Here is a 26,231-nt window from a genome sequence, read left to right on the forward strand (position 1 = left end):
TTTGAAAATATTAAATTTTTTTATTTTATTTTGTGTATAAATTTAAGAAAGAGATTCATTTGTTTTGATAGAAAAAATAAAATGAGATAAAAGTTTAAAGTTAAATAAAATATTGTTAAAATATATTTTTTTAATATTTTTTTTATTTTAAAAATTTTTATTTTAAAATTTAAAAAAATATTTAATTTTTATGTGAAATTTTAAGAAAATTATAAAGATTAAAAGAGATGAGTGGAGAGGAGTAATAATAAAAAGGACTTATATCACGCAGTGGCGTCTTGGGATACATATCAAGTCAAAGCATATCGCCTCAACTACGGATTTTACTGGACTTCTCAACATTCCATCATATATTCTTTTGAAACGCTGACCTGAACGAACGAACGAACAGAAGACCATTCCAATACTTCCAAGAAGATGAATTACCGCCACTAGTTCCCGAAACTGTGTTGTTTTTTTTTAACAATTCTCGACATTTTCTTCAAAATATTTGGCACACACCCTTTAGTGGAAATGCTTGTGAAGTTCCAGCTTTTAGATACCAATTGCCTCCACATATTGGCTTCCTCGAGGACCTCACCCAGCATCGGAGTCTCAGTTTCGCCACTAGACCAAGTTGAGCTCATTACCAAAAAAAAGGGAGAACAAAGACTACTTAAATGTCCGAATGGAGAATCCAAAAGTTTTGGTGGAGTTCACAGAAAAACTGGTGTTATTCATGGGCCTGGATTGAAGGAACGGAGTTCGGCGAATAACCCAGATAGAAAGCAGAGAAGGGGCACGCGGGATAGTGATAGAGTTGGGGAAAGGGGGGATTTTCAGGTTAAATTTAGGTTGGGTGTTGAAAATGGATTATTGGAGAAAGCGCATTCTAGGTGTTCGACAAAATGGGTCGCCTACGGTGGATGTATTCCAGCAATATTACAAATGTTGGATTTGGTTCAGGATTTGGACGAGGCTTTGAGGCCATGGGAAGACAAGATTGGTAATAAGGAAAGGAGCATAATTTTGAAGGAGCAGCGGAGTTGGAAGAGGGCCTTGGAGATTTTTGAGTGGTTTAAGAGAAAGGGTTGTTATGAACTAAATGTGATTCACTATAACATTATGCTTAGGGTTCTTGGGAAAGCACAAAAGTGGAACCATGTTGAGAATTTGTGGGATGAGATGAAAGTTAAGGGAATTGTGCCGATAAATTCTACATATGGAACTCTGATTGATGTTTATGGTAAAGGTGGGCTTAAGGAAGAAGCTCTTCTTTGGCTTGAGAGGATGAACAAACAGGGGATGGTACCTGATGAGGTCACTATGGGGACTGTTATTCAGTTGTATAAGAAGTCAGGAGAATTTCAAAAGGCCGAGGACTATTTCAAGAAGTGGTCAGCCATTGAAGCCTTGAGGAACGAGAATAGTACTGCTACAACTACTACTGAAGTGGGGAGTGCTTTGCATTCCCATCGTAGTTTGAGCTCACATACATATAATACATTGATAGACACATTTGGGAAGGCCGGGCAACTTAAAGAAGCATCAGAGACTTTTGCGCAGATGCTCAAGGATGGGATAGCTCCAAACACAGTAACTTTCAACACAATGATTCACATTTGTGGCAACCATGGCCAACTAGATGAGGTGGCTTTGCTGATTCAGAAAATGGAGGAGCTCCGATGCCCACCTGACACAAGAACGTATAATATTCTCATTTTCCTTCATGCTAGGCATGATGATATAAAGATGGCAGCAAACTACTTTGATAAGATGAAGGAGGCTCACCTCAAGCCAGACCTTGTGAGTTACCGCACCCTCTTGTATGCTTACTCAATAAGGCATATGGTTCCCCAAGCTGAAGACCTGATAACAGAGATGGAAGGAAGGGGGTTTGAGATTGATGAATACAGTCAATCAGCTCTTACTAGAATGTATATAGGAGCTGGGATGCTTGAGAAGTCATGGTTATGGTTCAGGAGGTTTCATCTTGCAGGGAATATGAGTTCTGAGTGCTATTCTGCTAATATTGATGCATATGGTGAGGGTGGCCATATTTTGGAAGCTGAAAAGGTTTTCATTTGTTGCAAAGACAAAAAGAAGCTGAGTGTCCTTCAGTTCAATGTGATGATTAAAGCTTATGGGATAGGAAAGCACTATGATAAAGCCTGTAAGTTGTTTGATAGAATGGAGAGTTATGGGGTGTTTCCAGACAAATGCAGCTATATTTCTTTAATACAAATTTTGGCCAGCGCTGATATGCCTCACATAGCAAGACCCTATCTGAGGAGGATGCAGGAAGCAGGACTTGTAAGTGATTGCATCCAATATTGTTCTGTGATCTCAGGCTTTGCAAAATTAGGTCAACTGGAAATGGCAGAGGAACTATACAAGGAGATGATCAGATTTGATGTACAACCTGATGTTATAGTTTATGGGGTAATGATAAATGCTTTTGCTGACATTGGAAGTGTCAAAGAAGCCATCGGTTATGTTGATGCAATGAAAAGCGCAGGTTTGCCTGGAAATACAGTTATATATAACTCCCTGATTAAGCTTTATACCAAAGTTGGCTACTTGAAGGAAGCAGAAGAAATATACAAAATGCTCCTATCATTAGAGGAGGGTCCAGCTGTATATTCTTCGAATTGCATGATTGATCTTTATTGTGAGCGATCTATGGTTAAACAAGCAGAAGAGATTTTTAACAGCTTGAAGAGAAAGGGGGATGCAAATGAATTTACTTTTGCAATGATGTTGTGCATGTACAAGAAAATTGGGAGGCTTGAAGAAGCCATTCAAATCGTTAAACAGATTAGAGAGCTGGGACTTCTAACAGATCTGTTGAGTTATAATAATGTGCTTGGTTTGTATGCAATGGATGGCAGGTTCAAGGAGGCAGTGGAAACCTTCAATGAAATGATAGAAGCTGCTATTCAACCCAACAATTGTACATTCAAATTACTTGGAGTTGTGCTTGTGAAGTGTGGAGTTCCAAAGCAAGCTGTTGGAAAGCTGGAAGTAGATATGAAGAAGGATGCTCAGAGTGGTTTGCAGGCATGGGTGTCAACTCTCTCGTCTGTGGTTGGAGTGGATAATTATGAAGACATATAGTTACTTCATCCTCGGCCGGTTTTTCAATAGAGCTATATGATTTAAGGTTGCAATTCACAAGTGTAAAGCTGGAAATCAATTGTGATGTTGAAAATGTCGAGGATCCTATATTCAACATGTGAACGTAAATTTATCTGAAGGGCCTAGAAGGACCAGAAAGAAGCCCAACAAGTACATGTATCGAGGCTATGTGGAGAAACGCATGGCCTGTTCTTTGTAGAAGAAATGGCCTTGTATAGAGTTGATTGTCTGCAACAGTGTATGTATAGCCAACCCCAAAGTGGTTAGAAAAAGGTTTCGTTGAGTCAAATCGGGCGTTTTGTAAGTCCACCTGTATGATAAACCTACACAACAGGATTAACTAAAGGTTGCCAATGGTGTGGTCTGATGGTTGTAATATTTGCCGGCTGGGCATTTGACATGTCTCTCCTTGCTAGCATTTTTGCATAGAAATCTCAGATTCGTCTGAATATTTTTTGACCGCGACTTGAACTTTCTCTGGATATGGCCGGGAAATAGATTACATATTTGCACTAGATAATGGAGTATTTATCTCTATTTTGCCCGTCTTCAAGCTTTAGGATCCTCTCCATTGTTTTTAGCTGCTACCGAGCAGGTTTTGAGTGATTAAGCTGTGGATCATGCCATTGACACGGGAATAGCTAATTTTCTGTAACAGTTGTACTGCTTTGTAGCAAGTTAGCAACCATGGCAGCTTCTTAACATCCCGCGTGAGCAGCGAGGTTTGTATATTAATTTGCAGAGAGTGTCAGTACATTGTTTCTCTGTCAATCTCTCTTTTGATTCTACATGTTATGTCCCGGATCTTTCATAATCTGGAATCCTTACTTGAATATTATAAGATGCGTGGCACCAGTTAGTAAATCACTTACGTCAGTGGTTAGCTTGAAAAATCTGATTAGTAAAATCCTAGTAGCTTTCTGTCTCCATTGCTCCGTTCTACTACGATTTCCTTTTGTAGCAATGATGTATAGACATCTGAAACTGGATTATGCATATTCCATCCATGCATCCCTTTACATACCCGAGACTTTCTTTTGCCTAAAAACCCAACTCGTTTTCCTTCATGCAGCAGACCCCAAGTATGTTTGCTACTGAAACTGCGACACATATTTAATCGGCAACTTTGATTGACCACAGTAAGTTCTAAAGGATAATCGTACCATTATTGTTTGTTATATCTACTATATATATATATATATATATGGAGGACTTGAGTGGGGAGCAAGACATCTGAAGAACTACTCTCTTTTACACTCGAATTTCACATATGCTGACTTAGCCAATTCTGTTGCTGATCTTACCTGTACTGACACAGGATTGCTAGTACATTAATTCTGAGAACATATATATGAAATATATGCCAAACATATTTATACAAAAAAGTAGGCCACAGCTCTGCAAATACAAGGAAGGATTCATGTTTGATTTGGAAAGAAAAATGGCCTCCAACATTAACAAACAAGCTGCAAAAGGCTAAAGAAACACAGAGAAAAAAGAGTACTATTACTATTCTGATGCTAAAGATGATTTTCAGTGTCCGAGAAACAAAACTGAAGCTATTCATCAATCCAATCCAACACCTACAACCTCAACTGAATATTTTTCATGTACATAGATCCAACCGTCCATGTTCCCCATCCCAATCATCCTATAGCTCAAACGCATGCAATTAATTCAACCGCAGAAAATTAAAATTAACCATCCCCACCATTAAGATTATCACTGTGCCAAGCCACAACAATGTCTTGAAGCCCAGCCTTCAAGTCTCCCCACTGATTAAGTTCCTCAAACTCCACCCCACCCTCCATCACCTTAATCTCACCCAACACCAACTCGGTCGCGATTTCTGACACTCCAATCAACAAAACCACCCTCCCTTTCCCCAACCCTAAACTACTCCCAGCCTTCCCTTCCTCTACTTTATATCCTAATCTTCCACCCACCTCCCTCACTCTCTCTATCACCACCTCCCCGGAAACCTTCGAGGTGAACCGCTTCTCTTTCCCACTCCGGCTCGACGTCGTTTCAAACAGCCCCGACAAGTCCAGCCCTGACGACAACGATATTATATCGAACGCGTTCATGCTTGTCAATTTTTCGTATTTGCAGTTACTGGCTGAATTGAATAGACTCTGGTTTTGGGATCTATCTCGTAACGACTTCTTGAACCATGCGTTCTGCATTAGGGCTTCGATGCCCATTCTCGTGTCGGGGTTCGGATCGAGGAGCTGAAAGATTACGTAGCGCGCCGGCTTGGAGAACCAGGCCGGGAACTGATAGTCTCGGTGGTGAATCTTCTTGTACATGGCTACGATATTGCTATCTTCGAATGGGAGGTACCCTGCAAGTAATACGAAGAGGATGACCCCGCAAGACCATGCATCGGCTTTGGAACCGTCGTAGCCGCGCCGGCGGACGACCTCGGGGGCCGTATAAGCCGGGGTACCGCACGCTGTATGGAGCAACCCGTTCTTGAGCTGCTCGGGGAGAGCCGAGAGTCCGAAGTCAGAGACCTTCAGGTTGCCGTCCTTGTCCAGGAGGAGGTTCTGAGGCTTCACGTCGCGGTGGGCGACGCCGTTTTGGTGGCAGAAATGCAGCGCCGATACTAGCTGCTGGAAGTACCGCCGCGCGGACGGCTCAGCCAGCTTCCCGCGGCGCGAGATCTTGGAGAACAGCTCACCGCCCGTGGCGAGCTCCACGACAAGATAGATCTTGGTCTTGGTGGCCATGACCTCGAGGATTTTGAGGATGTTGGGGTGGTCCTGGAGGCGACGCATGGCCATGATCTCTCGGATTATCCGTGGTTCCATGGCGGCGTCGACGGTTTTGGACTTGTCGATGATCTTCACGGCCACAGCTGTGTCGTCCACTATTGACCGTGCTTGGTACACCTTGGCGAAGCTGCCTCGTCCCAGTAACCGCCCCAATTGGTACTTCCCCAGTAAGGTAGTGGTGTTGGATGATGGTAATGGTGATGGGGTAGGCGCGACCCCTGGTTCCATGGCTCGAGAGGCCGAGAGAGAGAGAGATAGAGAAGGGAAAGAACCCAAGAGATGCACGGAACGGGTTTGAAGAATGGCGGTGATTTTGCTTATATATAGCATAACGCAGTTGGAGCTGGCTAGCAACTGGCATTTGCTCGGATCCAGGCGGGGTAGTTCTACTTAATTTCCTAAACTACCCCTTAGTTTGCTCTTTATTCTATCACTCATCTTTGTAACTGTTTGTATTATAAATCGCCCCATTAATGGTGTCTCCATGAATGGCTCTTTAATTTCTATATTTAGGGATTGGATCCTTCTACTGTGCCGACCATGTACCCAGTTCAATTTCTTTTCTTTTTTTTTTAATATTTTTAAACAGTTAAAAAAAATAAAATTCACTTTCCAATAATCAAATTTGCACTTCACGATACGTACAGCTCAAGGTTTTTTTGTTTCTTATTTTTTGTGAGCTGAATCGTATTTGAATAGACTGGTATCTCCAATTTTATGGTAAATAATGCTCCAATTTTTCTTGAATTTGTGATTGATCATAAGATATCTATATTTCATTTTTGGATACATCAATATTATATATTTTGCAATTTGGTAGTAAGTTTTGGTAAATAAAAAAAAAAAACCTCAATGAAAATAGAGAATTAAATGTTAAATAAATGAGAAATGATAGTTACAATTTCGAATATGTAAGCGTCGTGTAATTATTTAAAAAAAATATATATATATAATATCTATATGAAAAGAAAATTATTTTTTAAATAATAGATTCTATTTTTTTTTTAAAGTAACTGTATAATATTTAAATATTTTATGACTATATATAACATTAATTTAAATAAATATGGGTTAAGAAACAGGAGAGGAGTTTGTGCAGCTCTTTCTATTCTCATAGGGAAAGGCCATTCTTCCAAGTTGGGGGAAATAAACAAAGTGCAAATCAAATCAAAATTTGAAGGAAAAAGACGGTGTGTGAAAGGTATTGGCGCTAACAATTAATACATTAAAGCCAAATTGGAAGTCGGCATCTACTTACAAGAACCCAAAATATCATCTCTCTTGGAAAAAAACGTAAGAAAAATCTTTTTTTATTTTTTAAGCCCACAAAAACGAGACTTTTTACTTTTCCCTCATAAATATATACCAATGTTAGTGGAATATGCAAATCAATGAAATCATGCATCTAGGCGATGATTAACTGTCCATCACTATACCATGCTTGCTTGCGTACTCAGATATGATTTTTAGCGGATCATTTTGAGCCTCAATTTCATTTTCAATTTTGAGCCTCAATGTCCCCTCTCTTTTGACGGTGTATGGAATTAGTGTACCTTATTCTGCTTAATCGGAATATAAATTTTGTCACTTGGTTATTATTTTTTTATCGAGGATATAAATGTGTACGATAGATCCTTTAAACTTAAGTCTTTAGTAATTTATTGTCTGGACTATACCATATCAATAATGGTAGTATGTTGAAGAGTTATTAACGTTTGTAATTATTTTTTTAAGTTATATTTATATGTTATTTTTTATGAATGATATGTGATCCTTTTATCTTAAAAAAAAAAAATTTAATTTAATTTTTAAAAACTGTTTTTATATCATATCATATCATCTCTCTATGCTGTGAAACTTTCTCCTTCAAGTGGTCTCCGAAATTTCACAGGCTATAGCGCAGAAATTTCATGTGTTTTTTTTTCCGCCACTTTTTGCATGGGGTCAAAGGGAGAAGTCGGGAGCCGCCATAGTGGCGTTTCAGTCATTTCGGGTGAGACCAAGGGTATTTGCAATTGCGTAGTAGTTTCATCACTCTCCCAAGGTGATACGGATCGTAGAATTGTTGAGGCGCTGAGAGCTTACATAGGAAGAAGGGTGCTCCAGGTTTCCCAACTCGCAATTCCCAGGGCGTGAGATACGAAGTGTCTCTGTTGTATCTTTAAACCAGGACGAGGTTGTTGCATCAACAGTTGACGGCGGAAAACCTGCCACGTCAATAACTCATGACCCATTCTTAAGGGACTGGGTCCTCACAGTAGTCAAGTGTTCCGAGTACTGACAAATTGAGCGCGCATGCTACTCTCCGCACCTAACACAAAAAAACCAACAATTAATTGAGGGGTAGAAAAAATATATATTATTATCTTTTAATAATAATTCACAAGAATAATAATATATACATAATATATTATACAATACATTATATAATAATATTATAAAATAAAATAATATTAATTTTATAAAGTATTTTATAAAAACATTTTTAATTTAAAATATAATTGTATAAAGTATTATAAAAAATATTGTGTGCGAATCATTTCTCAATTCATAATATACAATTAAAAGTTTTTTTTTTTTAGTGTATACAATTAAAAGTTAAATATAAACAGCTTTCAAATTAAGATATCGATTACAAAACATCATAATTACCAAGAAAATTAAGTTATATTTATAAGTTAAAAGTAAGTAACATGCATAATAAAATGTTTACATATCATAATTTAATTTAAAAAATAAAATAAAATTTAAATTGTACAAATTAAATTTTACTGTTTAAGTGATGCACTAATAATATACATCATGCAAATCAAGAACTTAGTCAAATTTTATTAGTTTCCATCTTGTTGGATCGTTGACAGATCAATTCTCCATCGATTTCAACCGATTCTTATATCTAGTTGCCCGTTATGATCAGTTAAAGAATCAACAAAAAAGTATGTGTTAAGCAACTGGACCTAGCACACATACTTAAACATAAAACAACTCAATTGCCAAATTGTCAAGATGTGTCGTGCATTGAAGATTAGGTGCATGCAATGCAATCGTTGGATGGACAACCTTTTGGTATGTATCAATACGTCTTCTATTCATTTCTTCCTCCAACAAGAGGCTATCGTGTATGTATGTATATATATATATATATATATGTGCGTGTGTTTATGCATGTAAAGAGTTTCGAACCAGAGACTTTGTATATTCATATCAGTACTTAATATATGCTATATATATATATATATATTTTCTAAAGTGTAATCGAATCTACGCGACGACTTCTAATATTCGTGGCTTAAAGGTTATTGGCTGTTTGTCCATAAATACGAGACTTCTTCTTTAAGCAGTAGGGTGAGTCGATAATTGGAGGAATGGGCCCTTTTCTCCACTAACCTAGTGAAAAGATTTATTAGAATTGACATCCATATCATATCATGTCGTTTGGATTTTTTTTAAAAAAAGAAAAATAAACAGAGACATAGAAGCATTCGTAAATGAATATTTTTTTTTGGAAGAGTTGAGAAAGAAAAAAAGGGTATGGTTAGGGAGCAAATAAATGATTGTGACCTTTGATAAAGGCTAGGGGTTAATTTACGATCGTAGAAAATTAATGTGAGAGAGAGAGAGAGAACTTTATCTTGGCTTCTTTTGCATAAAGAAAGGGAAGCCATTGCCGTTATCAGGCTGGGATATTAGAAAAGTAGTATATGTACAGAGAATCATGTGATAAGTTGACGGGGTTTCTGTGCAGAGAATATAGTCATATACCATGCATTGCTGATTGAATATTACAATTAAGAGCTGTGCTACTCTGTTGTTCAGAGTAATCTATTGCAGCTTATCATCAAGTTAAAAATTCTCATTTTATTTTATTTTATTTTATTTTATTCATATCTTTTTATCATTTTAAAATATTTAAAAAATAAAAAATATATCAATATACTAATAGTCACTTTCCTATTAAGTAAAAATAAATTATAATACATGAAATATCTAAATGAAGGACAAATTAAATGAATAAAGTAGCAAATTTCTTCCAATTAATTTACCCACCGATGCACCTTCCACTTGCACTCCTAGTGGTTTTGGAAAGCTATAGTTTACTTCACGAAAACTATGTTCTAATGATTAAAAAAAAAAAAAATCTAAATCCGTGTATTACAATGCAAGTGGGGATTTTGTATTCTATTTTTGGGCCATAGAGCTTGTCATTTTGATTGGACAATGCCAGCCATTTGGACCACTAAGAACAAGTTATTAGATGCTATATATCATGCCTCGTTGGGTCACTGGGTAGAGTATTTTATATTATTTCTTATATCCATGTCACACTTTTTTTTATTCACAGAAAGGAGCTAGTTAGGGAACCCACAACAATTTTAGATTGTGTTTGAATATTCAGTTGAATTCAGTTTAGTAAATTTTTTTATAAAGAATAATAAGTTGAGTAATGAAAAAAGTTATATGAGAATCATTTAAATTGAATTTAAAGTATGTTTGAATGTTAAGATGAGTTTAATATTTTTTTATAAAAAATTAAAAAAAGTTGTACGTTTCACGTATAAAGATATTTTAAGTTGAAAAATATTAAGAGTCTCACGTGTAAGAAGATTTTGAGTTATAATGAATTTAGTAATTTGAGAGTTTGATATTTATATATTAGATTCAGTTTAAAATTAGACTGAATTCAATTGAGTTTGAATACCAAAAGCAGCCTAAAGTTGATGTTTATTGGCCGAAGCTAGAAGAAAATTACGAAGAGACAGACATGAAGCTGATTAATCTAAAGGCTCATGTTTTATTGGCCAAAGCAAGAAGAAGATTATGAAAAGACACGATTTACAATCATCCAACAATTTCAGACTTTTAGAAACAACTATATATGTTTAAGCCTACTTTTTGTACGATAAACGACAAGCTGAACAAAACAAGGCATATATCTAAGCTATTTAAAACTGGTTAAATTTAGATATTTTCATGGGGACTTTCATAACAAATGAAGAATGTATACAGACTCTTACATTCCATAAATTTATTAAATTTATTAAAGCAAGTTCAATAAATTTATTAAATTTATTAATTGGGTTTAAACTTTGTACAAATCGAAAACCGAGTTGATTTTTATCGGTTTCCACCATGTTGGACCGTTAATCAATGGTGACCCTTGGACACTCTAATCCGACCTTTCCGTAAAGCAGAATTTTATTTCCGTCCCTTGTGAAGAAGAAGCTAGCCCACATTCGTTTGTCTTCTTCTTTTTTTTTTTTCTCCCTGTTTTTTAAGCGTTGATTAACAACATTAATTTGAGGCATAGAGCTTCCGTTTTTTAATGGGATTGAGATGCCAATATTCATGTGCCTCGTTCGACCACTTGGGATAGAGTATTATTTCTGGAGAAATTCTATTCGCAGTTCCCACTTAGAGACGGCATGTACAGGCCCTTTATTAAATGAGAAAAAACATCATTTCAAAAGGGATAATTTTATAATTTTAAAAAAATTTAAAAATAAAATTACCTAAGCTTGCATTGCCGTCTCCAAATGAGACTGAATCTAGCATTGTTCTTATTTCTGTGCATATCAATGTGACACTGTTAGATAAATTAACAACGTACGTGAAATGCTTAACACCAAAAACAATGAGCTTCAAGTAAAACCATTTGCTTTGCTTAATTCCAGATTCCCAACTCTAAATATCTCAAGCCAAATAGGTAAAGCACTTGACTGCTCAAAATTTTATACTTCATTTTGATGGGATATTTGACGAAGGCGTTTTAACTTTTTGGCCAATCTTGTTGAATTTGCTTTGCATTTTTTTCGCAACTTTAGGACTGCTTTCCAAATTGTGTATGGTTCAAGTAACCCTTTTAATTTGACACTGTCCAATCACAATGCACGGTTTAGGCCTCTTTTCGGTGGGAAAAAAAAAAATGTATTCATCATTTATTTTCTTATAATCCTCTCATAATCCGATTATTTATTTTCTTATCATTCTCTAAACATCTCATGATATGATATTAGATGATAGATTTACAAGTGAAATATAATAAATAATTTTCGATCATCTAATATCATATCATAAAATAATAAAACGATGATAAAAATTAAACTGATGAATAATATTACTCTTTGGGTGAATATCGTGCCATAATGCCATATCCTCCTAGACTGAATATGTATTAGCTAAGCATATTTGGACAGAAAAAAATAAAACCGGAATATATTTTTAAATATATGGTTAATATTTCGTTAACAAGACATAATTTGGTTTGATACAAAACGAATAAAAAAAAAATTGAATATTTTTTAAAAACGATAAATGCTGAAAGTATTTGATTAAAAATAAATGAAGTTGAAGAACTGCATTACTTTTGAGACCTACGTAGAAGGAGGCCCATATTAATCATGGATGTACAGGATCCTAAAAGTTAAGCCCACTAAATCTGTTAAAGCTCATCTTAGTCGGCCCAATCTCGTAGCTACACTCGTAACTCTCCCGAAGCACCCACGTCGCCAGGGTTTCGTCCTCATCCTCTGCTTCACAAATCCTGCACCGCAGTGCAGCTCCTCTCTCTCTCTCTCTCTCTGGGCGAAGCATTTTTCTAGACTTTTGGGTTGCGGGAGTTTAATTAAATTTTTCCACGAAGTAGTTTTCGTTTAATTTGGTATTGGTATTTTGGCGGTGGAAAAATGTCCTCTCTGGGAACTTCGAAGGGAGTCCTTGAGATCGCGAAGTTCGGGATCTATGTATCCGTGCCGATCGTTCTTATGTACGCCTTCGCTAACAATACTAAGAATCTTCAGAAATTTATGGGAAATGTAAGCCCCCCCTTCTTTCTCTCACTGTCTGAATGTTTTTGTACATGGGTTTGTTTTTGGATTTTTCTTTCCAGTTTACGGATCAGAATTTGATTAGTTTGCGAGAAAGAAGTCGTGGTTTTGTGGGAACTTTTTCTTGTGTTGTAGGAATTGCTAAAATCTTCGATTGTATAGCATTATCAAAAACATTTATCACTAGGTGGTACTGCTTGTGTTTCAGAATCAACAATTTCTGTTTAAGTTTTGCAAGAATTCAACTTCTTATACGATGGAAAAAATGTCCTCTTTACTGATAGTAATATGTATCAATTCACATGCAGTTTATGTGTGCGCGTGATATAGAGGAGTCCTTTTTGCATAATTTGGTAGTTTAGCTTTGGGCTAATATTACTCGAAAAATACATAATCCTTTTCAGCGAAATTTCACGAAGAGATTGGGTTATCCCCCATTGAGATGTGGTCATACTTTTTAGGCTTTTATGGTTTTTTTTTTGGTTGGGGGTGTTGTTCTTGATATATTGTCAATGGCCTACATTATTGTTGATTATTTTTTGTGTGAAGCGTTCTTATGTAGTGTATCCCCCTGAGGGACCAAGGCCTCCCTCGCCAGAGGAACTAAGGGAGATGGCCCGTGAACTAGCTCGCAAGAACAAAAACCGCTGAATGTTCTTTGGGTTTGTAAGTGACCATTTGTATCTGTTCTGTTCAGTTGTATTAAAAAAGTCATAATGCATGTACTATGCGAAAATGGACTCAGTGGAGTGCATTTTTGAAGTAGAATAATTTGTATGGTTTTCTTATTGTTTATAAATCACTTTCGTTTATATTTTTATTGGCTTAAGAGATGTATGTTTTTCTTCGTGGGCAAAGCTGAGGGACTTGGTGAAAGAATTCTTGCATGATGCAATCATTCTAATGGAACCCACCCTTGAAATCTGTATACCTCAAAAGATCTGCATAATTTCACAGCAATCTCATGCTGAAGCTATATGAAATAGGGAGCTTTCTGTAACTAGCTTGAAATTGGTGAGCTTGGAAGTCAACTGTGGAACTTCAGAAACAAAAACTTCCTGTGACTAATTGTGAGTGAGAAGATGTGGTAAACTTTTAAGTTATACTTTTTTCTGTTGGGAAGCTGAAAAACATTTTGATGTGATATTCAGCTGCCCCGTCTATAGTTTGCTACCACTGCAACTGAGTCTGTCTCTAATTTTGTCTTATTAAATCAGATTGGACTCGAATTCTTATATGAAAAATTCTTCTCATCAGTCATTATTATTTACCATCCCATACTCCACACTCTATGAAAAACACTCTCACATTCTATGAAAAATCTATAGATATGGAGTGTAGAAGTAAATAGTGGCTGATATATAATATTCCTCAGCATGTTTTAACGATGCGGTACAGTTGAACTAACCTTTTATATCAAACACTTGGTGTATGTTTGTGTGTCAAACACATCCTAACATATCTCAAGCCAATTATTGATGAGATCTACTACTTTATTAATTTTTCATAAAAAGTTAAACATATATCTCAGCCTATTTTATACATTCAAACACATCTCAATGAGACTCACAATACACTTCTATTCACAAATCAACACAGCACCCAAACACAGCCTTAAAGATAGCCCTTATAAAACGTCACATCAACTGGTGTAATTAAAGAAGACAAAAATTAGGATATTGAAAAATAGTTCCCAACAAAGTAATTATAAGATCTTATGATAGTGTGTGATAAGCTAATGAATATTACGATAAATCCTTTTTTTGTTAAGCAATATTATGATAAATTCTACTGGAATGAAAGAAAATTTCTATAATTCTCTCTTTGAAACTAAAGATTATGTTTTAATTTGCATTTTTGTAGACTTCTAATAAAATGCCTTTGTAAGATTTGAAGAAGAATAGGGGGCAGGTTTGGGAGGTGAAATGAGAATTTTGTGTTTTGTTTTAGTATTTAAAATATTATGTTTTAATATTATTATTGTATTGGGATTTGAAAAAGTTGAATTGAGATTTGAAAAAGTTGAATTGAGATTTGAAATAAGTGCTTGTTTGGAAAGTGGGATGATATAAGAATTTTGTGAATAGTAGTGAAGTAGTATTGAAATAGTTTGAGTTAAGATGTTTTATTAGGTTTTAGGAAATATGAGAGAAAAAGTTAAATAAAAATATTATAAAGTTAAAATATTGTCAGAATATAATTTTTATTTTCGAATTTGAAAAAGTTGTTTAAAAGTTTGAAAAAAGAAAAGATATTTGTAACCTTAAATTGTGCCATCACCGTATAATCGTTTTAGAAAAAGTAAATAAAACATGAGATTCATGTGAAAAAAATTAATTTTTTAATAGTGGATTTTACTTTTTTTCAAAATAATTACGTGACGTTTACGTACTTTACGGTTATATGTACAATAACTCGTTTGAAAAAGTAGTAATGATTAAATGAAAAAAATAAATATTTGAAATTAAAAAATGTTTATATTTATAAAATTATGTTTAGGAAAAAAAATTAAGAAAAATTTTAAAGTAAAAACAAGATTATCTCACTTCTCAAATAACCCTTAATCACCCAGGCACACTTCATTGATATGGCGCATTCTTCGAAGAAATATTCTTATACTATGTTGGTTTGAAATTCGTGTATCTAATTTCCTGAAGCGTGGGACATTGAAGTTGTTTCATTGTTTTATTGAAGTTGCAACAAACTATAGAGCATTCCTAATGGGACGTTGTGTATAATATTTTCTTTATAATACATCTTCAAAATTTATTTTCTCTATTTTAACTAATAATTTTTATAATATAACATACATTAGCTTATTTATTTTTCTTTATATCATTTAAATACTTTTTTAATTAATTTATTAATTTCAAATATTCTTTCTAACTATAAATGACTTTGCAATATTTCAATATATATATATATATATTCTTTTATATTTTTAATATCTATTCATATACAATATAATATTATTTCTTCCTATATATACACAAAATTAAAAAAAAATTATAAGCAAAAAATGGAAAATGAAATAAAAAAATGAAAAATATGTGACTATATTATGAGAAAAAAAAATTAGAAATATTAGATGGATCATTTCATTCCTAGTTACGCATGTAGCAAAATATTAAAGCCCGTTTCATCTTGCAAATGTTAATAGGAAGATAAAGAGAAATGAATAAAAAAAAATTACATGGATGAAATTTAGCGGGACCACCATAGTAAAATAAAAAATAAAAATAAAATACATGATCCACTGGAGCTCTTTTTTGGACAAAAAAAAATGATTATTTTGAATATACATGCATGTAAAATACATGATCCATTCGAGAAATATGCTGTCAACGTGCAGTAATTATTGAAAGAGTAACGTTATATCATGGAAGGGCGGCAATCCAGCCAACGCTCCCAGCGAGCCCGTTAGTGGTTTTGAGATATATATATATATATATAAATATATATATATATATATTTATATTTTTTTTTACATGCAATTTTTTTACACATTTAAATATTTTTTAAAAAATGAAAAAATTCATAATATTATTAAAAAGTACTTACTTAATCATTGAATAAAAATAATAATAATAATAAAATAAAAAAAATCATAACGATAAAAACAAGCTGTAGAAACTATTGGTAAGAGTCGCATTATTTATTATGAAAATGTTTAAGTGCTGCGTAATTATTTTAAAAAAGAGTGAGTTTAATTATGAAAAAATTAATTTTTTTCATATGAGTCTTATATTTATTCATTTTTTTTAAAGAATTGCACGGTATTTATATATTTTATGACTGTAAATATTATTTCTCTTATTTAAAAACAAAAATGAAAGAAGAAAAATTGTTCAGGATGATCATCTATCATGTATAATATCTAACCTAGCCTTGGCATATAAACCAATTAATATATGAGTAATACTAGGTATAGTCTCTACTTGAGAACTGTAATGCAAGTTTAAGTAATTTTATTTTTAAAATTATAAAATTATCCTTCCTAAAATGATATTTTTTTCTATTTAATAAAAGATCTACACACACAATCTATAAGTAGTGACTACAAATAGAATTTCTCTAAATATATATAATCATGTTGTTGCGAAAATGTGGTAGACAATTGCTCGTACATGCGGCGCCCTGGGGGCGGGGGCGGGGGCGGGGCAGCATTTAAGTAGACCTTAATTAACGTCACTTAGAGCACTGGTAATAGCTAGTTAAATCAAAATCTTTAAAGAAATTAATACACATTGGATTTACCATTTCAAATTCAAAATAATTATATAATATTATATATATTTTAATAATTTTTAAATTTTTTTATATTTTACAAATTACTCTATTTATTAATTAATAATTTAATTTTTATTGTCTAAATAAATTATTTAACATGAAGAAGAAAGGAAGAGAAATAAAAAAAAATAAAGAGAAAGGAAATGAAGGGAGAGATCACGAGACTTGAGAGTGAGTAAAAAAAGTAGAAATATTTTTTAATAAAATATTCTTTTGGTTGGTGAATAATAACTCACCAAATATGACTTTGGTTTTTCATTAACTGTAACTCATAAGTACTTGACTTGAGTTTAGCTAGTCCAATAGAGTTAATTTTGAAAATGTTTAGACAAAATTTGGATTTGGCTAGTGTAATACCAGTGCTCTTAGAGAGGTCACTTCAAGAAGGGTCATGCTTTCAATATTAATATTATAATAAAGTTTATAAATTGGGTTAGCTATATATAATAATTGTTCACTCACCCCATGCACGCAGCTTGCGTACGCAAACATACATGAACGTAGCAATTGATCATATATATTAGTAGAACGTAGGACGTTGTTTTGATTCTTCTCTCAAGGTGGTTGAGATCTTGTCTCCATCTTTCTTTCTTTGATTATATTTATTTCATCAGCCTTTGCTTTCCATTAATCTTCTTTCATTTAACAAAAGGATAGATTAAATCACAGCGTTAATCATGTTTTATACGTACTTATATTATATATACACCTTATATTATATATACTTAGGGCGCTTTGATCATTTTAATTGCACATGATAGATAGCCTTCTCTTGTTTGGTGGGATGCGCGCGGTCGAGGACATGAGAAAGGGAATGGCCGGGAGGTAGAATCGACTCCCTATTTTATAGAGGCCGGCCGGGAAAAGGCTAGCCAGAGATCAGAGGAAATTAAAGCTGGGATCGATGTACATGTAGCTAGATCAATCCAATCCCAGTACGCCACCATATATTTATATAAGAACTAACCCATGCACCCACTTCGAATTTAAGTAATTAAAATCATGTTATATACTTACCAAAATTATATATATATATATATATATATATATGCTACTCATGTGATCATGATTTGATATTATTAATCAATCCTAGCTAATTAATTATTTTATTTAAAAATAAAAAAAATAAAAAACTAATCTAATGGTTAATAAATAATGTTACATCAACGTGTAAGTAGTATAAATTGATAGAAGTGGAAGGAGAAATTAAGTAATATATACCAAACGATCGTCGACGTGCATGCATGTGTCCTTCCTTCCCTTCCTCTCTCCATTAATTCCACCCGTTGCATGTCCTCCTCGATTTCCTACCAAACATAATCTTATAAATGCTCTATTTAATGTTCCCTTGCTTTGACCTTAAACCTAATTAATTAGCCGCTTTGACTTATAATCTACCGAAATTTAAAAAAGCAGCTAGCAATTAAATGATCTACAGGCTGACTTCTAAAGTACTTACGGTCATGACGATGAACTCGAGGTCCCCTTAGATTTGCTCTTCTTTTTTTTGGTTCTATGCAAAACATAGTTTTATTAATTAGTATGATCTGGTGCTTTAGCTAGGCTTGTTTACAAATTAGTTTAGCTAAGAGTTTTTCCCGAAATTGATAGATCGAGTAGTTGGTTTGCCGAGATCACAGCTAGCTTACAAATAAATTAGAGTAGATAGCTAGCTAGATATATACTAGAATATATATGCAGGCGGCCGGGTGGGCAAACTTACCAAGTCCAAAAAGTGCTCCATCAATTACTTGTTAAGCAAGGATTAATGAAGGTTGGACAGGCAATATTTAGCTTAGCAACACTCAACAATCAAAAATAATTCATAGTTAATATATATATAGTATGGAATTATAGATTTCGTGTGCGGATTATTTCTTGTTGTGGACGTTCCTGATGGTAGGCTCGTACTGGCCACCACATTAATATTGTTTCCTGATTATTTTCAGCTCATGCATGAGTATATATGTATATATGTGGCTCATATATACGCAGCTAGCAGCCCCGGCCACATCAGGGGGACGACATGCATGACTCCTGCAAATTGAGAACACGTGAGGACGTAATATCAAATGTGTGGTGTTCCATCCATTTTCTAATTATAGGGCAGATGTGGTTGTATCCAACCGTGTTCGCTTCGCACAAATTACATAAATTGGTAGAGATTTGGTTGGAAGTTTGAGCATTTAAGAGACGCTTTGATGATCGATCAGTTTGTTTAATGTAGCTTTCATATGAATGTGCACGCCTCAAACGTACGTAACGCATTTTATATACACACACACACGACCTGTTACCAGACCCATATATTAATTCATATCCATTTGGCCGTCTGCGTTCACACGTCGTTGGTTGTAATCTAGAAACAGTTTTACTAGCTACTCGTCATCTCCATATATATAGTACTACACTTTTTTTTTTAATTTTTGGTTGTATTTTTTCTAAACTAATTAATTTCTTCTACTCAACATTTATATACCACACATTTGGTAAGAAAAAAAAAATTTATGTACGATGTACTATCTAATTCTAATTTGAAGATCATGCTATATATATATATATATCATTATATATATATATCATGATATATATTGTTAAAATAATATTATATATGTGGATTAATTTGAAGTTTGAGGGAACTTGACCGGTCGACCCCCGCCCGGCCTGATTCTACCCGGCCCGGCCTTAATGATCAATATTCATAGAATTCAATTACATGAAAATATATACTTTTTTATTTCTGTTTATTTTGTGGAAGTTTATATATATAACATGATATTTGATCGAGGTTACCGGCCACCATTGTTTGATCTCACTGTTCATCAGTAGGCTAGCTAGTTGACATTTTTAATTTGTATTTAATTGACGTCTTTGATCATTTAATTTGTTCATTCTAAAGGTAAAATATCACGTGAAACAAGAAAGAAAGAGAATATTTCCGTATCATTTTCTTAAACTAAGAGATCAGTTAAAGACAGGAGAGAATATTTCCCAATTAAGTCACTACGGAATATCGGAGTACCAAACGACGTACGACCCATGAAAAAACCTAGCTCTCTTCTGACAAATTAAGAAACATGCGTGTGTTCGTTCGAGTATCTTTCTAAACTTGATTGCCAAAAGATTTTCCAAATTAAAATGTAAACATGAATCATGATCAATATATATAATTTGGAGCGAGCATACACTAAACGAAGAAAAATAAATTAGAGAACCACATGATCGATGCATAATTGATCACAATCACTTAAAGTTTAATTAATTTCCTACGTACGGCCTGCTGATCTTATACGGTATGTATCTTCCATATTTTCTTTGTATTAGGAGTGTTTTTTTTTTTTTATCAATTTAATTTTTATATTTATGTTTATAGTACTGATCATCATCAATATTGTAATTTATTTTGTCATGCATGTTGTACGTACGTGTGATGTAAATGCCACTTCCAAACTGTGATCCCCTGCATATATGTGTTATGAATGAGGCTAGCTGCTGCTCTCATTTCAGTTCATATATAGTTCGGAACATACCGGACAGTGATCAATATATAACTGTCTTTATTTTAATTTCAGGACAGCTACCTGCGTATATGTATATATACACTATAAGAAAACTGTTTATTTATGATCAGTTATTTCTAACAAAATGATTATTTTCAATTAAAATGAGTCTGTTTTTATCGTAAATAATCCGTTTCGTTATAAAATAATAGTCATAAATACTCATTTTTCTTGTAGTCATATCGAGTATGGACACCACATTTTCACCGTAATGATTGCTTATCCGTATAATATAAATAAATAAGCGCAAACAATATTAATGCTTAATATCATCGTGTACTTTAATATAACGCCATGAACATACATATATTATATATATATATATATATATATAAAATATGTACCATAAAACCAAGTAGCCAGCCAAGGATAAATATGCCGGCGCCATTGGTTTTCCAAATAAGTAATGAGTTGGTATCGTATTGAGTATGGAAGCTTGATAAATGAGATGCAAAAGAGAAGATTTTACTCTACTACATCTAATTTTCAATTCCAAAATACATTCAATACTTTTTTTCCATGAAGACATGTCATGGGTAAACAGTTTTTGCCACAACCTTTTTTCATGGAAAATAGTGTTATTTACCACCATATCATACCAGATGAAATCTTATTTGTTATGAGAAAAAAAGGTTTTAACCACCACGTACGGTAGTTCATGGGAAAAATAAAAAGATTTTTTCATGAACTTGTAGTTTGGTGAAAAAAAGAAAATTTCCCCCACCAGGCCGTCTCCCACCATACAAATTAATGAGAAATAGATATTTTCTCACGAAATTTACACTTTTTTCAACCACAATCCCTCCCAGGAAAAAACAAGATTTGTTATAGTGTAAACAGCTAGTACTATTAACGTCCAAACATTGCATTAATGAAAGGAAAACTCTAGCTAGGTCTGTTGTGAAATCGAGTGATTAAGATAAGTCCAGGAGAATGTTGCATGGGGTAATTACTTTATGGTCATGTCTAGGTAAAATGCATGAAGTCTTGATTTGAATACTTATATTAATTCAAGCCTCCTAGCTAGCTAGTCTGTACACATGAGTTAATGGACACCTATGTATATGCATGGTACTGTTGCATGCAGTACTACTACTACTACTACTACTGCAGCTTGTACAAGAATCTTGAATCAGCTCTTGGAATATGCTTAATTAGTTTGGGGATGATCTCATCCAAAAACAAAACACATGAAGTTTTGGAAAGATTGGGATAGAAAACAGAAAGTGCCAGTAGATCAGAAGGCAATGGGTTGTTGACCGGCCATATATATATATATATATATATATAAATAATAGATCATAGCTAGTATTGTGTTCAGATAACAAAGTTTGACCAATTTATCAAAAACACGTAAAACTTATTATAGAAAGTGTTATTATAAAACGACGCAATTGCACCCCCGGCCCCGAAAAGATTACTTACGTATTTGCCTAATATATAGGCTATCTCTTGAAATCGCCTAAAATCGATCGTCATTATACTTCGCAAGTTCTAATAATTAGTACGCCCCAATGACGGTGAAATCGTGTGGACGTACTTACATTATGGATCTCTTTCGTGTTTTAGTTAGCATGCATGCATGTAGATGATCAGTGAGAGCGATCGATCGATGGATATACAAAAATTAAAATGGATCTCACCACGTACAATTATACTTTTACGCTTTTAATTAATTAAATATATTCCCAAACATTCACAGTACTCTAAATCCGAACACTAAGAGATCATCAAGCAGCTAGCTAGCTAGGTCCGGAAATTGTGGGAGATTGTACCTTGTGAGTTGCGAGTGGCAAATGGCAATTAAAAGGTCAAATGTATACTTGTTCCCACGAAACCCCCTGTATTCTCATGGTTGGCAAATTCAATGCTCCTGCGGCCTAACTATCAAAGTTCGTTGGGGGTGGTTGCATCCCCCCACTCTCTCACGCACACACCTCATACCCCTTTAAATCTTGTAATTCCCCCCTCCATTTTTGCAGGGCATTACTATCTCAGACTCCAATTCACCTTCCAATATTTAATTTAGTCCCTCGGCTTTCTTTCCTTTCCACATTCTTTTCGCTGCAATTCTGGTTGGGTTTTCCTTTTCATATCCAAGTAATCTTCAGCTCAAACTCTTTTCGCTTTGGTCTCTTTTCCTTTTTTTTCCCTTTTGGGAGTTGCATGCTACCTCCTTTGCTTCGAAAGCTTGATTCCAAGTCCTCCTTTACGTCTTTTATATTCTGATCAACTATGGCAGATGAGAGGAAACAAAACCCGGAGACTCAATTGGTTTCTGTTCAAGCTCCGGTGGAGAGAAGGCAAAACAACCTTCCCAACTTTCTCTTGTCTGTCAGACTCAAGTATGTGAAGCTTGGGTACCACTACTTGATCTCCAACGCCATGTACCTCTTGCTTGTTCCGCTTCTTTGCATAGCTTCAGCTCGTCTTTCAACAATCAATGTCCAAGAACTCGTCCAGTTATGGCAAAACCTAAAGTTCGATCTTGTTTCGGGGACTGTCTTCTCAGCTCTTATGGTTTTCCTTGCCACCCTTTACTTCATGAGCCGTCCAAGAAAAGTTTACCTGGTAAACTTCGCATGTTACAAGCCAGAAGCAGAGCGAACGTGTACTCGGGAGATTTTCATGGAAAGATCTATTCGACTTGGGAGTTTCTCAGAGGAAAACTTGGCCTTTCAAAAGAAGATATTGGAGAGGTCAGGGTTGGGCCAGAAAACGTACTTGCCGGAGGCCATCTTGCGAGTCCCCCCCAACCCGTGTATGGCCGAGGCAAGGAAGGAGGCTGAGACTGTGATGTTCGGAGCCATTGATGAGCTCTTGGCAAAGACCGGAGTGAGGGCTAAGGACATCGGGATTCTTGTGGTCAATTGTAGCTTGTTCAATCCAACTCCGTCCCTCTCCGCCATGATCGTCAATCACTACAAGCTCAGAGGGAACATTGTAAGCTATAATCTTGGTGGTATGGGTTGCAGTGCTGGCCTCATTTCTATAGACCTTGCTAAACAACTTCTACAGGTCAGCTATTATATTATCATCATCGTCGTTATTATCAATTATATATTGTTATTAACATCATTTTTAGCTCTTATTACGTACCGTGTTGATGGTTGTGTTATTTGTAGCCTATAATAATTCCAAGTACCGTTCGTTGGATTAAAAATAAATTTATTTAATTTTATGCATAGATATATATTAAGTTATAATATTTCTCATAATTATTTTTAATGTTATCTCGCAAGATTAAATAATATATGTTTCGTGTAGATAAATGTTTTAACTATAAAGAGATTCTATAAAAATAAATTTATAAACTAACGTACGTAATATGTCGTACGTTAGATTAAAAAATTATTTTTATTGTAAAATAAATATAACGTATCATAAAAATTATATCAATTTATAGATTTATTTTTATAAAATCTATTTATGGATATAGCATTTTATCTCTTTAGATATTTTTGTTATTAATATTAGATTAAACGAAATGACCAATATGTCTAAATTAATACCTCATGTTTTATACTAAACAGGTGCTATATATAATATCTATCTATTTCAAATAAAATAGAGATATCTTATTCTCCACGTATCAACCTGCTTAATTTGGAGTGTGACATTTTGAAGGATGTTAGGTTGGCAACAAATTAAAAAATTTCCTGGCCTCGATCCCCATTAACCTTCTATCTAATGATGAATCCTGCTATCTACCATAAAGTTAATGGGATCCGCGCATGAGGACTGAAGCCATCCCTTTACCCAATTTTAGGAGTTGTTTTTATTTAAAGAGTAATGTACTTATATATAATTATAGAGTGTTTAAGTAAGATATAATCATTTTGAAAAAGAATTAATTTATTATTAAAAAATTAATTTTTTTTATATAAATTTTATATTTATTTTTTTTTTTAAAATAATTATACGATACTTCCGTATTATTATCATTTATTTTATTTAATTATAAGGTGGATTTACTCTTAATTTGACAACTGCATGCGTACGTACACATGACATACAGGTCCTTAACTCTGAAATAAATATTACTTGTCAATTTATAATTACTAGGTGCACCCCAACTCTTATGCCTTGGTCGTGAGCATGGAGAACATCACCCTCAACTGGTACTTTGGCAACGACCGATCCATGCTCGTCTCCAATTGCCTCTTCCGCATGGGCGGCGCAGCGATTCTCTTATCAAACCGATCCTCCGATCGTCGCCGCTCAAAGTACCAGCTAATCCACACCGTACGCACTCACAAGGGTTCGGATGATAAGTGTTACAACTGCGTCTTACAAAGAGAGGATGAAACCAAAAGAATTGGCGTTTCGCTCTCTAAAGATCTAATGGCAGTTGCTGGAGACGCACTCAAGACCAATATCACTACGCTTGGGCCTTTGGTCCTTCCCATGTCAGAACAACTCCTATTTTTTGCGACTTTGGTGGGAAGAAAAATTCTTAAAATGAAAATAAAGCCATACATTCCTGACTTTAAACTTGCATTCGAGCATTTCTGCATTCATGCAGGAGGGAGAGCAGTGCTAGATGAGCTTGAGAAAAACCTTGAGCTCACCGACTGGCATATGGAGCCTTCAAGAATGACTCTTAATAGGTTTGGAAACACTTCAAGCAGTTCTCTGTGGTATGAGCTGGCTTACTCTGAGGCCAAGGGTAGGATCAGAAAGGGTGACCGAACATGGCAGATTGCTTTCGGTTCTGGATTTAAGTGTAACAGTGCTGTGTGGCGTGCATTGAGGACCATCGATCCGACGAAGGAAAAGAGTCCTTGGATGGATGAGATTCACGAGTTCCCAGTTCATGTTCCAAAAGTCGAATCCATTAATGTTTCTTGAATATTTCCAAAAGTGGCATACATTATATATTATTTCATGAAAGTTTCAGTCGTGGGAGCTGCGGATTTGGGCTTATTACTTCCAAGTGCAATGCATCCTTCCCCCTATATATATATATATATATATATATATATATATATATATATATATATATATATATATATTGTGCTTTAATCATGACGTTAGACTGAGATAATCTGTTATATCATGAATGTATTGAATGATCGTATATTGTGATTTAATATGTTAATGCATAATCAATTTCATGGTTTTCATGTACTCTCGATCGATGAAGTCCCTGCAGCTACATATATATCTTGAATCTTTATATATAAACAAGGGAAATCTCATATGGCTTGCATCCGATATAACTTAATCTCGATGTTAAACAGAACTGGCTAGCTTTTAATTGGAGGATCAATGTCTTAATTGAAGTTTGCAAAATAAAATATTTTAGACCAGATAATTCTCCACCTTCAGTAATCTTGATGTTTGGCGACTGATCTATGGTACTGTATATGTAAGGATTACACAATTCAAGCGGGCTAATTTGATAATTAAAAAAAGAAAATTGTTATTTGTATTTATAATTGCACATAGGCCATACGCATTGACGTATTAGCTATTAAAATGGTAAAAAATTTGAAATTCGAATTAAAAAATAAGAACATGATAAAATGGAATAGATATTCAATACGTATACTGTTGTGCGTAAAATTGTTCGTACATGTACCACTTCTCTTAAAAAAAAATATTTGATCCACTTCCAACCAAAGATGGTAAATACTAGCAAAAACAATTTTATGAACGGT

The 26,231-nt window shown here is 34.3% G+C and overlaps 4 protein-coding genes across 4 annotated transcripts; 3 read left to right on the plus strand and 1 right to left on the minus strand.

Annotated features, from left to right (window-relative positions):
- The first annotated feature begins 314 nt into the window (after positions 1–314).
- LOC108989473 (pentatricopeptide repeat-containing protein At3g23020) lies at positions 315–4,034 on the plus strand. Its single transcript, XM_018963089.2, has one exon. The coding sequence runs from the start codon at positions 514–516 to the stop codon at positions 3,094–3,096; it is 2,583 nt and encodes an 860-aa protein (XP_018818634.1). The 5' UTR covers positions 315–513; the 3' UTR covers positions 3,097–4,034.
- Positions 4,035–4,522: 488 nt separating this feature from the next.
- On the minus strand, positions 4,523–6,285 carry LOC108989474 (CBL-interacting serine/threonine-protein kinase 7-like). Its single transcript, XM_018963090.2, has one exon. It carries the CDS (start codon positions 6,222–6,224, stop codon positions 4,815–4,817), a length of 1,410 nt encoding a protein of 469 aa, XP_018818635.1. The 5' UTR covers positions 6,225–6,285; the 3' UTR covers positions 4,523–4,814.
- Positions 6,286–12,385: 6,100 nt separating this feature from the next.
- On the plus strand, positions 12,386–13,547 carry LOC108989426. The gene is made up of 2 exons (XM_018963024.2): positions 12,386–12,706; positions 13,268–13,547. The coding sequence occupies exons 1-2, from the start codon at positions 12,578–12,580 to the stop codon at positions 13,367–13,369; spliced, it is 231 nt and encodes a 76-aa protein (XP_018818569.1). The 5' UTR covers positions 12,386–12,577; the 3' UTR covers positions 13,370–13,547.
- Positions 13,548–22,534: 8,987 nt separating this feature from the next.
- Positions 22,535–25,518, plus strand: LOC108989498 (3-ketoacyl-CoA synthase 11-like). Its single transcript, XM_018963125.2, has 2 exons — positions 22,535–23,586; positions 24,634–25,518. Exons 1-2 carry the CDS (start codon positions 22,804–22,806, stop codon positions 25,417–25,419), a joined length of 1,569 nt encoding a protein of 522 aa, XP_018818670.1. The 5' UTR covers positions 22,535–22,803; the 3' UTR covers positions 25,420–25,518.
- Positions 25,519–26,231: the final 713 nt, after the last annotated feature.

Source organism: Juglans regia, chromosome 7 (assembly GCF_001411555.2).
Source record: "Juglans regia cultivar Chandler chromosome 7, Walnut 2.0, whole genome shotgun sequence".
Taxonomy (NCBI): domain Eukaryota; kingdom Viridiplantae; phylum Streptophyta; class Magnoliopsida; order Fagales; family Juglandaceae; genus Juglans; species Juglans regia.